Here is a 12430-nt window from a genome sequence, read left to right on the forward strand (position 1 = left end):
AATACGTTTAGGACTCTCACACACTGTTGATGGGTCTAATGTGTTCTTCCAGGTTGAGAGTGGACATTATTAGTGCATGAGTAGATTGCTGTGAACTATTTGTATCCTAACAGTGCATTCTCTTTTTTATATTTTTTCAGATCGACCTGGACCCTGTCACCACCTTGCTCCTGGGTTAGGGACAGGACACTCTGCTGGAGCTTGTACTGCAATGGTTTATGGAGGACCCGCCATGCTGAGGGCCCAGAAGACCAACTCTGGTGGATCTTGGACTGCCACTATGTGAATATTTTCTTTTATATGCCTCTCCCTGTCAAAAAGATTACTTGTCTGAAGAAGAATATGTAACATCCTGTGGTGGCTATGTTTGTGTATCATGCTGGTGTATCAGGTTTTCTGCTGTGGTGCCAGCACAGGTCCATCTTTTCAACATTGCATGGCTACTGCTTGTGTCGTTCTCCTTGGTTGCTCTGTGTGTGTGTGTGTGTGTGTGCGTGCTGGAACACGGCTCCAATACAGTTCTTTCAGTGTGGCCCCTTCTTGGATGCAAAGAAAAGACATGTGCTGTTTGCTTGCACAGTAAGTTGCATTTCTCCTATGACCACAACATTTCCTGACCTTTAGTACACTGTGGAGGCAATTTTTATACAGCCTGCAATGCTTGCAGGCCCGTAGGTACGTTGCACCCGTGGCCCTGCAAACACAATTTGAAATGGAAAACCCCACACGGAATTTCCCTTTGAAAATGCGGCCGACAGGGGGACTGCAGGTTTAATGAGGCTATTTACTATTTGCACCTGCTTTGCAGAAGTGCAGAGGTACCCCTGGAAAGCCTGCACAGGCTTTCAAAATGAAAAGCCCCTCTGCAGGTTTTCCCTCTCTTGACCTCTGTTGATAACCTTGCTCTGCCCCTCTTTGGTGGTGAGTAAATATATCCCTGCTGTGAACAGTGCGGGTACTTTTAAAACGCAGTGATGGACGGGGAGGGGTGAATATTCAGCAGGGCTTTTTTTTGTTTTCGCAGGTAAACAGCTGCTTACCAGCAGAAAAAGCTTTGAAAATTATCCTCTGTGTGTTTTTTCTCCTCTGCGCAGTCCACTTTACCATTGCTATTCTATGGCCATGTGTGTCATTTTGTTTACCTATTTCTTATGTTTTTCCCTGCGTGCAGAGATGATTCAGCTCCCTCTGGGAAGGGCCCGAGCCCTCCAGTTCAGGTCTGATACCTGGGGATGCTTTCTTGTCGTCAGGAAGACACAGTTTCTTTTTGAGTGGAGAAGCATGCACTGTGTCTTGTCTTCCTTTCCAATCTCCTTGTCTCTGTGGGGTTTATGCTCTGTGGCTGTGCTGTCTAATTTGCCTTTTTTTTTTTTCTTTTCTTTTCTTTTCCAGCCCCATCCTGACATGCTACTCCTTTTGAGGGAGAAGTTGGTGTAGGAAGCTATTGTTACCATGGAGGAAAAAGAGGCTCCTGTTCCCTGTACGTACCAGGATCAGTCCAGACTGCTGGGTTATGCCTCCCCTCCAGCAGATGGAGTCAGAGAAAAGCTGAAAAGGCACCCCCTAGATATACCGGAGTGCCACCTGCGATCCCTCAGTATTTTCTCTGACTCCAGCAGATTGAGAGGCATAACCTGCGGTCCTGATCCTCTACTTTAGTTAATTGGTTATCCAGGTTCAATTTTTTATATACCTTCCCTGACTGAATCAAATAGTTTGTTATTCTTTTCCAGTAGTTTAAAATTGGAAGTTTAGGTGTTTTTAATTGAGTTTTATGCGCAGCGAGAAGGCAGGTGGTGGCAGGCTTGGAAGGGCTTTGCCCTCGCACCAATTTCCCGGAGCTAGTTTGTCCCTTTGGGCCTGGGGGAGAGATTACCGGTGGGCTGGTCACCCTCCCCCCACAGTACCAGTTTTTCAGAGGTTTTTCCTCTGAAGGGGGCTTTTAGCAACAGCACGATTTTGTTTAAAAAAAATAAAAAATTAAAAGAATTAGAACAAGCACAAGCCACTTAAGTCCTGTTGGGGGCAGGCAGTGGGCTTATCCTTGCAGCCCCAGCCTGCCGCGGTTCAGCCCGGGGACTCCGGACGGGGTGGCTGGCTCACCCGGCACGCTGTTTCCTGAGGAGCCAGTAACTTACCTTTTTGGCGCGTGTTTCTTGCTGACTGCGTGTCTTCTCGGATCGGCTCTCCATGCCGCGTTCTTCAGCCTGTACGGCCTGCAGGGGGGGGCGGGGGCGCAACTCTCCCGAGAGGGTCTCTGCTCCCGCTGTCTCCCCGGGGGCGAGGGACCCTCTCGGGGGCCGAGCACTGCCTGCAGCGTTCCTTCAGCGCGACATCGGGGAGTGCTCTGGACTCAGCCCCGCCTCCCTTAGAGAAGGAGGCGGTGGCCATCTTGCAAGCGGTGCCGACAGAGGGAACAGCGTCAGAGGCAGAGGATTCTCCCCCTTCCTCCCTGCCTTGAGCCCGCACAGTTCGGTCGATTTGGATCCTCCTCGACCCCCCCCCCCCTACTCCCAGACCCGCGGGGGACACCAATAAGAGGCTGGTCACATTTTCTTCGCAATTTGTGCTATTAATGTACAAATCTTTCTTGGAAGCAGAGGCGGGCTGTGAGGGGGATGTTCCTTCTCCTCCTAAGGTCCCTAGGACCTCTTCGGGCCAGGGGAAGGTGGGAGTTCGCGCTCCCCAGCCCCAGGGGGGCGCGGAAGTACCGGACTTCCCAGATCCCGCTCCGGCAGCTCCGGACACGGAGGGAGCAATTCGGAAGGTCAGACAACTGTGGAGGGGGATGATCCCCAGATTCTCCATTTGTTTGGCATGGATGAGCTGCGTTTCTTGATCCTGCAAGTGTTAAAGGAACTGGATATCTCGGTTCCACACCAGGAAGCTGATACTTCCATGGGGGATGTAGCTCTAGCGGGTCTTCGAGACCTCCCACCAACTTTTCCTTTTCATCCTAAACTACGACAAATTGTCTCTAAGGAGTGGGATCTTCCGGAAGCTTCCCTGAGTGTTAGCAGGGCTATGGACAAGTTGTACCCCCTGCCGTCCGAGTCTTTGGATCTTCTCAAAACTCCCACGGTGGATTCGGCGGTTACGGCCGTGATTAAGCATACTACCATCCCCGTGACAGGGGGTATAGCGTTAAAGGATCTCCAGGACCGAAAGTTGGAGATCGTATTGAAGCGACGGACTTCGGCTCCCATTATGTCTTCGGCAGTATCTGCCAGGCGGTTGCTTTGGCTCCATTGCTGGGCGGCGGATGCTTCCTCTAAATCATGGCTGGGTTCTTTTCCATTCAAGGGAAAATTGTTGTTCGGAGACGAACTGGATCAGCTTATCAAGGACTTAGGAGACAACAAGGTTTATAAGTTGCCTGAAGATAAGCCCCGGCAGTCTCGGCCCTTCGGGAATTCCAGGGGTCGGTTCTGAGGTCAACGCCGGTTCCGTACGGGGAGGAGTGGTTCCCTTCCTCAGAGACAGCAAGCGTCGAGGGCACAGTCTTGGACTCCTTCCTTTCATGGCAGGCGACCTCAGCGGTCAGGATCTTCCCAGGCCTTTACTCCCAACAAAACTACACAATGAAGGTGCACAGACCCATTCCTCCATTCCGCGCATCGGGGGTCGGTTGGCCAAGATAACGTCGGACCAGGGGGTCCTCGACGTGGTAAGTCATGGTTACGTGTTGGATTTTGCTCGTCCGCTCCGGGATCTTTTTCTGGCGTCGCCATGCGGTCCTCCGGAAAAGCAGGGGGTTATTGCTCAAACATTGGACCGGTTGAGGACACTGGGGGCGGTGATCCCCGTTCCGCCGGCCGAACATCGGACTGGCCGGTATTCCATCTACTTCGTGGTTCCCAAGAAGGAAGGCACGTTCAGACCAATCTTGGATTTAAAGCGGGTCAACAAGACCTTATGCGTTCCTCGTTTTCGCATGGAGACGCTACGATCTGTTATTGCGGCCGTCCACAAGGGAGAATTTTTGGCTTCTATGGATCTAACCGAGGCATATCTCCATATTGGGATCCAGGAGCGTCATCAGAGATTCCTAAGGTTCATGGTGTTAGGGAACAATTTCCAGTTTTGTGCCCTTCCGTTCGGGTTGGCGACGGCCCCAAGAGTGTTCACCAAGGTTCTGGTGGTTGGCTCATCTGGGCAAAGTTGGAAGCATTGTGCAAGCGGGCGGTTCGGTTGGTGGTGGAACAACTGCAGACGCTATGTTGGGTAGTCAACTTCAAGAAAAGCCAGCTGAAACCAACCCAGCAATTGGAGTTCTTGGGAGCTCGATTCGACACTTCGGTAGGCAAGGTGTTCCTGCCACATCAGCGGATGATCAAGCTAATGGCACAGGTGCGAAACCTGTTGGATCTCCCGTTACCCATGGCCTGGGATTATTTGCAAGTCATTGGACATATGGCTTCTACTCTGGAGATGGTACCGTGGGCTTTTGCGCATATGCGGCCTTTACAAAGAGCTCTTCTCTCTCATTGGGATCACAGGTCCGAGGATTACGGCATGGTGTTACCATTGCTGAAGCCGGCCCGATCCAGTCTCGACTGGTGGTTGGTCCCGGACCATCTCCTGCAAGGCATGGACTTAGAACCTCCACCTTGGATAGTCGTAACGACGGATGCCAGTCTCTCCGGCTGGGGGGCCATGTGTCAGTCCCGAGCGGTACAGGGGACGTGGTCTCCTTGCCAGGCCATGTGGTCCATCAATCGCCTGGAAACCAGGGCGGTTCGCCTGGCCTTGCATCAACTCCTCCCGATGGTACGAGGTCGGGCGGTGAGAGTTCTCTCGGACAACGCGACCACGATAGCATATATAAACCGACAAGGAGGCACAAGGAGTCGGCCGGTGGCGGCCAAAGCGTCTGTGTTGATGGCCTGGGTGGAACGTCACTTAGACCGCATCGTGGCCACCCATATTGTAGGCGTGGACAATGTTCAGGCGGATTATTTCAGTCAGCAGCACCTAGATCCAGGGGAGTGGGAGCTGTCGGCCGAAGCGATGTCTCTCATAACTCAGCGTTGGGGAGTGCCATGCTTGGACTTGATGGCAACTCCACTAAATGCCAAGGTGGCGCGTATCTTCAGCCGAAGGCGGGAGCACGGCTCGAAAGGGGTAGATGCACTGGTACTTCGGTGGCCTCTTCACGTTCTCCTTTATGTGTTCCCTCCGTGGCCTCTAGTGGGAAAGGTGTTACGGTGCATAGAATCCCATTGGGGCCTGGTGATTCTCGTGGCTCTGGAGTGGCCAAGGTGCCCGTGGTTCGAGGATCTAGTAAATTTGGCAATGGACGGGCCACTGCGTCTAGGTCACCTTCCGAATCTCCTTCGACAGGGTCCAGTATTTTTCGATCAGGCGGATTGCTTCTGTCTGGCAGCTTGGCGTATGAGCGGAGGCAGTTGAGGAAGAAAGGGTATTCCGAAGCGGTTATTACTACACTACTTCGGGCGTGCAGATCCTCGACTACTCTTACTTATGCTAGCGTGTGGAAGGTCTTTGACTCGTGGTGCTGTGACTTGAAGGTTTCACCGCGACAGGCTTCTATCAGGCATATCCTTACCTTTTTGCAAGCTGGCTTGAAGAAGGGTCTGGCCTACAGTTCTCTTCGGGTGCACATGGCAGCTCTGAGTTGTCTGAGGGGCAAGGTTGACGGTGTCTCTCTGGCGTGTCATCCAGATGTTGCTCATTTTTTGCGAGGAGTTTGGAACTTACGTCCCCCTGTGAGATTTCCCTCTCCTTCCTGGAGCTTAAACTTGGTCCTTCGTGGTCTCTGTACTGCCCCCTTTGAACCTGTTAGGCGGGCCTCCTTGAAGGATTTGACTCTCAAGACAATATTTCTAGTGGCCATTTCCTCAGCGTGTCGTGTTTCGGAGTTGCAGGCTCTTTCGTGCAGGGAACCGTTTTTGCGTATTTCGGAGTCTGGTGTGTCATTGCGCACAGTTCCTTCCTTCTTGCCTAAGGTGGCATCATCTCTTCATGTTAATCAGACGGTGGAGTTGCCTTCCTTTTCGGAGGAGGAGCTCCAGTCTTCTCAAGGTTGGGACTTGAGGTGTTTGGATGTCCGTCGTATTCTCCTGAGGTATTTGGAGGTGACTAATGAGTTTCGGAGGTCGGATCACCTGTTTGTGTTGTGGAATGGCTCCAAGAAGGGCCTTCAGGCCTACAAGACGACTATTGCACGATGGTTGAAGTCCGCAATCGCGTCCACGTACATTGGTTGTGGTAAGTCGGTGCCCGACGGACTGAAGGCTCATTCTCTGCGTTCTCAGGCAGCTTCGTGGGCTGAAAGCCAGTTGGTGTCTTGCCAGGAGATTTGCAGGGCGGCCACTTGGAAATCCTTGCATACATTTGCTAGGCATTATCGCTTGGATGTTCGTGGCCCGTCGGCTGAGTCCTTTGGGAGCAGTGTCATTCGAGCGGGAGTCTCTGGGTCCCACCCCATTTAAGGCGGCTCGGGTACATCCCAGCAGTCTGGACTGATCCTGGTACGTACAGGGAAAGGAAAATTAGTTTCTTACCTGATAATTTTCGTTCCTGTAGTACCAAGGATCAGTCCAGATACCCGCACACGTCTATATCTTTCGGAGAGTCCGCTCGTGTTTTTCTATAGGGTCGTTCTTTTTGCAATAGTCTACACCTTCAGGTTGTGATTACAAGCGTTGCTGCAGATGAAACAGTAAGTTGTTCTGAGTTCATTTGTAGTTCAGTTTATAGGGTGACAAGTTTGTTGCGGTTGTTGGATGATGTTGCTACTTGATCTAGTCAGTGGTTGGGCTACAGAGGGTTGGTTTCCTTCTGCTTTGATATCAAATATACTGAGGGATCGCAGGTGGCACACCGGTATATCTAGAGGGTGCCTTTCAGCTTCTCTCTGACTCCATCTGCTGGAGGGGAGGCATAACCCAGCAGTCTGGACTGATCCTTGGTACTACAGGAACGGAAATTATCAGGTAAGAAACTAATTTTCCTATATCCAAAGGAAGAGGCACGAATGGACCTGACACCCCCCACCCCAAGAGAAAGGCATGAGAAAAACAATAATTTAATGGGGATGGAGTAATCAATTTTACTTTCCAAGAAAATATTTGTATTTTATATAACTTTGGTGGTCTATATATTTTCTAATAGGTTTAGTGGAAATAAGAGCATGATTGCAGTGTCTGAGTGCAGGTTTATGGGTGCATATGTACAGTGCGGGTACAGCTAATGTATGTGTGAAAAAGTATGTGATATGGTTGGTGAGTGTATTGGCATGCATGTATAACAGAGAGGGTCTGCCAAGCTATTTTCAAAACATACATGCCATGAAAACACCAAGATGTCTGGCACAAAATAGCAGTACTGGAGGAGTAGCCTAGTGGTTAGAGCAGTGGGCTATAAACCAGGAAACCAGTGATTGAGTCTGCAGTTGCTCCTTGTGACCTTAGCCAAGTCACTTTACCCTCCATTGCCTCAGGTATAAACTTACAGGCTGATTTAGTAAAGTCCATGGGAGAGTAGATGAATGCCTGCTCTCCTGGCGCGTGCACCAGCCACTTGCTGGTGCACGTGATTCAGTATGCAAATTAGGTGGTGCGGTAGAAACAGGCAAAAGGAGGTGCTAGGGACACTAGTGTGTCCCTAGCACACCTCCTTTTAGCCTGGAGCGGCGGCTGTCAGCTGGTTTGACAGCCGACGCTCAATTTTGCCAGCGTCGGTTCTCGAGCCCGTTGACAGCCACAGGCTCGGAAACCGGACGCCGGCAAAATTGAGCGTCCGGTTTTTGGCCCGACAGCCGCCGGCCCATTTAAAAATTTTTTTCTTTTTTTTTAACTTTTTTTATACTTCGGGACCTCGCCATGATATTAAGTCGGAGGGTGCACAGAAAAACCCTGACTCCTGCCATGTGAAAAATTAAATACATTCAGGGTGGAGGGCTCTGTGCGTGTGGTTCACCAGCCCCTGGTGGGTTAGGCTGCGTGGAGGTTGTTTGTTAGTGGAGCATCTGTGGTGACTCTGTCTCCTGCCCGCTCACACATTTTTTATTTTTGCGATGCTGAACAATTATTTGCTTGTGTCAAATAAGTCTCGACATCCACCCCATCCCTTAAAATCAACATTTCTTTTTTTATGACAGTCGACACTTGGCAAAATCCAAATAACCGGTACCGTTTGCCGAGTGGAGGCCATAAGCGCCAGGGGTGTAAAGACCCCTGTTGTGTTGTGTTAGTGTGCATGTATGTTACTACATGACCTTATACTGTGCCTTTAAGAAGGATTCTGTTAAATATCATCCAAACTCAATATATCAGAACGTAGCATAAGGGGGGGGGGGGGGGAGGGTGGAGGTGTTAAGGGTTGGAAATGACCTATCTAAATTGTTTTCTTTTCAAAGAAGTAGGACGAAAAACCGGGAAAACATGATTAATTAAAGAGCGAATGAAATAAAGGCCTCTTAAAGAGCCGCCTGACTGAGGTGCAGCGCGCGTGACCTGCCTAGACCAGGGGCCACCTTGGAAGCGTGCTTTCACCGTGACCTGCCTGCAGAGGTCCCTTGTCAGTGCTTTCCGGAAGCCCATCGCCACCCTCAGGGAAAAATACCAAGCAGAGAAAAAGAGGAAACACAGCAGCTTCTCTTGCACAGAACCCGACTGGCGCCAAATATGGTTAAACTCGTGGGTGCGCAGGACTATTAACGGAAACAATCTGTCTCCAGAAATACTCCCAAGTCAATTAGTGTCCCGCTCCCACTCGCCTCATTTGCATACTCAGTGGGAATCTGCTATTTCTGTTCCGGCAACGGTGCAGCTGCAAAGAAGAAGGGACTGTGCGGATCCCTCCCTGCAGGGTTGCCAACTGGCTCCCTATAGTTTCAGGGACAGGTTGAACCAGCCATGGCGGGAGTTGTGTTTTCTGTTTGGTTTTTTTTAAACCATTTTTTATTAGGAACAGCCACAAATAAAATACAATTAAACACATAATACACCAGAGAAACCGTGACATTCCATTTTTTTCAATGATAATACCTACAGTAACCCATCACCCCCAACTCACCTCCCCTTCCCCCCTCTCCCCTGTTTTGTTTTGTTTTTTATCATGCTGCATGCATGGACCTGTAATCCTGGCAAAGGGAAATCAGAACTGCAAATGTATGCCTGCAACAGAATTAAAAAAAAAAAAACCCAAACAGGACCGGATCAGTCTGTCCATAGCTCCAGGTCTTCGGTCAGAGAGAGAGAGAGAGAGGCTGCGCCAGTCCTGGTTTCATCCCATGACATCTATGGCCCTTTTACTTCAATTTTTTTTTCTAGGAAAAGCAAGACTTACAAGACCACAGAGTACAATGGGAGAAACCAGAAATGGCTCAGCTTCCCCCTGATGACGTGAAGCCACCTGGTAATTCCGCGCCAACCTCTGCAGAGGCCTCTCCTACTGAGTGACGGAGACAGGATAGCGTGAAAAGGGGGGGGGGGGGGAGGCAGAGAAGAAGTGTTACCTTGCAAGCCAAGTTCTCCACCAGGGCCACCATGGAGTTCTTAAAGAGGGTGGCAGCGGTCAGGGGGCGTCTGGTTACCTCCGTGATGCTCAGCTTGCCTTCTGGCCACATGTCTTTCAGGACCGGGTCCGTGCTGGAAGCAAGAAGGTGAGAAAGAGGCAGTCAAGGGGCATCACCAGCCTTGGGCAGGGTCTTCACAAAGGATCCTACTGTGCCCAGCTGGCTTAGTCACGGCTCATTCAGAGGCTCATCTGGGTTAATAAGTCAGATATCTTACCCAGTTCTTCCATGGCTCTGCCCGCTAATGTCCATGTGGCCGGTGGTAACCGGACCAGCCACAGGAAGTCCATTACCTACTTCTGCAGTCGGCAGAGATGTCAACCACTAGGCAAAGCAATAACATTAATTTGGATTTATGTAGCTCTCTCCCCCCATACACACAAAAGTGGCCCCGGGTCCCATTCCCCATACTCTGCACCAATGTGTCCATGGGCAGAGGGAGGGATTAGGGCTGAGGGAGGAGAATAACAGGGAGGTGTAGAGCTTTGTCAGAGGGCAGAATGGAGCCGGGAGGGAGGAATCTGCACCTCAAGGAGCAGTGATTAAAAACAAGTGGAGCCGGGAGAGAAGCCACTGTCCGAGGAGCAACTGGACAAGAAGGAACAGAGCCGTGGTTCAGAAGAATGAACAAGGAAAACCTCCTTACAATCCTGGGGTTAAAACAGGAGAAGCAGCAGCTATAAACGTGGCATCCTGGCACCAGGCCAGAAACATGAACTGACCAGGAAGAATAGGAAGCAGATCCTGGGGACAGTCCTATCTGTACCCTTAATTTTATCTTTTTGTTATCGGGGCTGGTTCTTCCATTAGGCGAATGCTTGGTTCACCAAAATTTTGGTGATGGCAAAAAAAAGCCCCCCCCCCCGAAACCTTCAGGTGCTGCCTAAGCCACTTTTAAGGCGCAGCAGCACAAAGGAAGGAAATGGATGTGGAGACAGAGGGAGCTGGGGGAGTGTGGAGAGAGGACAGGTGAGTGCGGGGGCATGGGGGGTAGAGTAAGCAAGGATGCTGAGCATTGCAAAAAAAAAAAAATCCCAAGGAGGCAAGGAGATTGGGATTGTGCTGAGCAGGAAGTGAGGGGGTGAAAGATGAGGATGCTGAGGGGGAGGAGAGAAGAAGAAAGGAGAGATGCTAGACAGAGGGAAGAGAGAGGGGGGGATGCTGTGCCGGAACTGCCGCCGCGGATAGGCTGCTGCGAAAAGGGTCAGGACGCAAGGCTGAAGGTTAATCTAGGGAGCATAAGACCCCTGGCACCAGCCCTTTCTGTTATTATCGCTATTTGGTAAATGTTCTCCCTTTTCCTTTAACCGCTTTGCTGTCAATATTCAAAATGGTTTGTCTGGCTGAGTTCGGGACTTAGCCCGACACATCTGGGGTTTTAAATACGTTCCCTGCTGACTGGGTAAGTTTTAGCTGGATAAGTCATTACCCGGATTAAAAAAAAAAAAAAAAAAAAGAGGAATTCTGGGGCAGGATAGCACTGAGTGAATATCAGTGCCGCCTGTCTAACCGGCTAAGCCTGATTCCCCAAACCCCCCCCTCTCCCCCAAAATATTTTAAAATGTGTGTGTGAGTGGGGGGGGGCATAGCACCTGATCTCCCTCCAATCCCCCAACCCACCCAATTAAAATAAAAAGACCTAAGTCTATAGCAATCCTAGGTCCCCTCTCCCCCCCTCCATCCGTGATATTTAAATAAAAAGCCCACAAGCACCTCCTACCCCCCCCCCCCATCCCCATATTCTACCCCCCCCCCCCCCCCTTGTGACCCTCACGGACCTCTCCACATTCCCAAACCTGAGCTGGGAGCTGGTAAGGCCTTAATGTGCTCCTGGCCACTTCCGGCATTGTTGTCACAGCAACGCTGCAAGCAATACCATAACGACCTTGCCTTGCTGAGTTAGGGGGACTGGGGGGAATCGAACACTGTATCCCCATATATTTTAAAATATTTTTCTAGGTTGGGAGGAGGGGAGTTAGGCCTATTGGCCTGCAAGGGATTTTTTTTTTTTTACTTACCTGGCTATAATCGGAATATGTTCAATTAGGTTTAAAGTTACCCGGATAACTTCAGGCAAGGGTATCCAACAGGAATATCCGCGACAAGGTGGCAGGCTCATTTTAGCTGGATAACTTGTCCGCCCGCTGCTTTTCTGCACGCTGACCTCTTTTTGTATTACTTTGGCAGCGCACGTAAAAATCGCCGTGCCGGTAAAGTTATGTGAACGTGAACCAGCGGAGAGCTGTGAATCTGAGCCACTGACGCAGCGGAGCTGAGGGGGGAACTGAGAGAAAGAACTCGAAGCGCCGGGGGGGGAGGGGGGTTAAAGTCTGGGGAAAGGTTCACATCTTGTAATCATCTTATCATGCATTTCTGAGATGTTTTAAATGTTTTCCTTATTTTATTGAATTATGTTTTGTTTGCATTGTATTTTTTTTGACTAGTTTCCAGTTTATTTTTATCGGATGCTTATTCGTAAAACCGCTCAGCATGGCTTTTCCTGTTATAAGCAGCATATAAATAAACAAGAGAGGTATGGTAACAGCAAAGCAAGAAACCTCACCAAGGTGGCCTGGCATTTGCAGGGCAAACTGCATGACCTATGAACCAAGTGCCGGCTCGCAAGACAAGGCCGACGTTGCTTTTTTGCCATTTCTTTCCGGGTTCCGAAATATTGACCGAGCAGACAGAAGTGAAGAAAGGATGAAGAACGCTAGGACTGTACCTTGTTGCCTCATATTCTTCCAATCCTTTGCTTTCCATCTGACTTTCTTCCTGTCAGCTGTCTGTCTACATCTCTTTCTTAATGCACACACACATACGGTAGTCACTCTCCCTCCCTCCTGGGATCTCACACCCCCTCCTCCCTTCACATGCTGTCTTACT

At 50.3% G+C, this 12430-nt stretch overlaps 1 protein-coding gene across 2 annotated transcripts in view; it reads right to left on the reverse strand.

Annotated features, from left to right (window-relative positions):
- The window catches only part of MYO1G (myosin IG), a 377606-nt gene that overhangs the window by 226625 nt on the left and 138551 nt on the right, over positions 1-12430 (reverse strand). For both annotated transcript variants that reach the window (XM_029588199.1, XM_029588200.1), the window contains exon 14: positions 9485-9617. In XM_029588199.1, the coding sequence (XP_029444059.1) occupies positions 9485-9617 (133 nt within the window). The remainder of the gene's footprint in view (positions 1-9484; positions 9618-12430) is intronic.

Source organism: Rhinatrema bivittatum, chromosome 2 (genome assembly GCF_901001135.1).
Source record: "Rhinatrema bivittatum chromosome 2, aRhiBiv1.1, whole genome shotgun sequence".
Lineage (NCBI taxonomy): Eukaryota > Metazoa > Chordata > Amphibia > Gymnophiona > Rhinatrematidae > Rhinatrema > Rhinatrema bivittatum.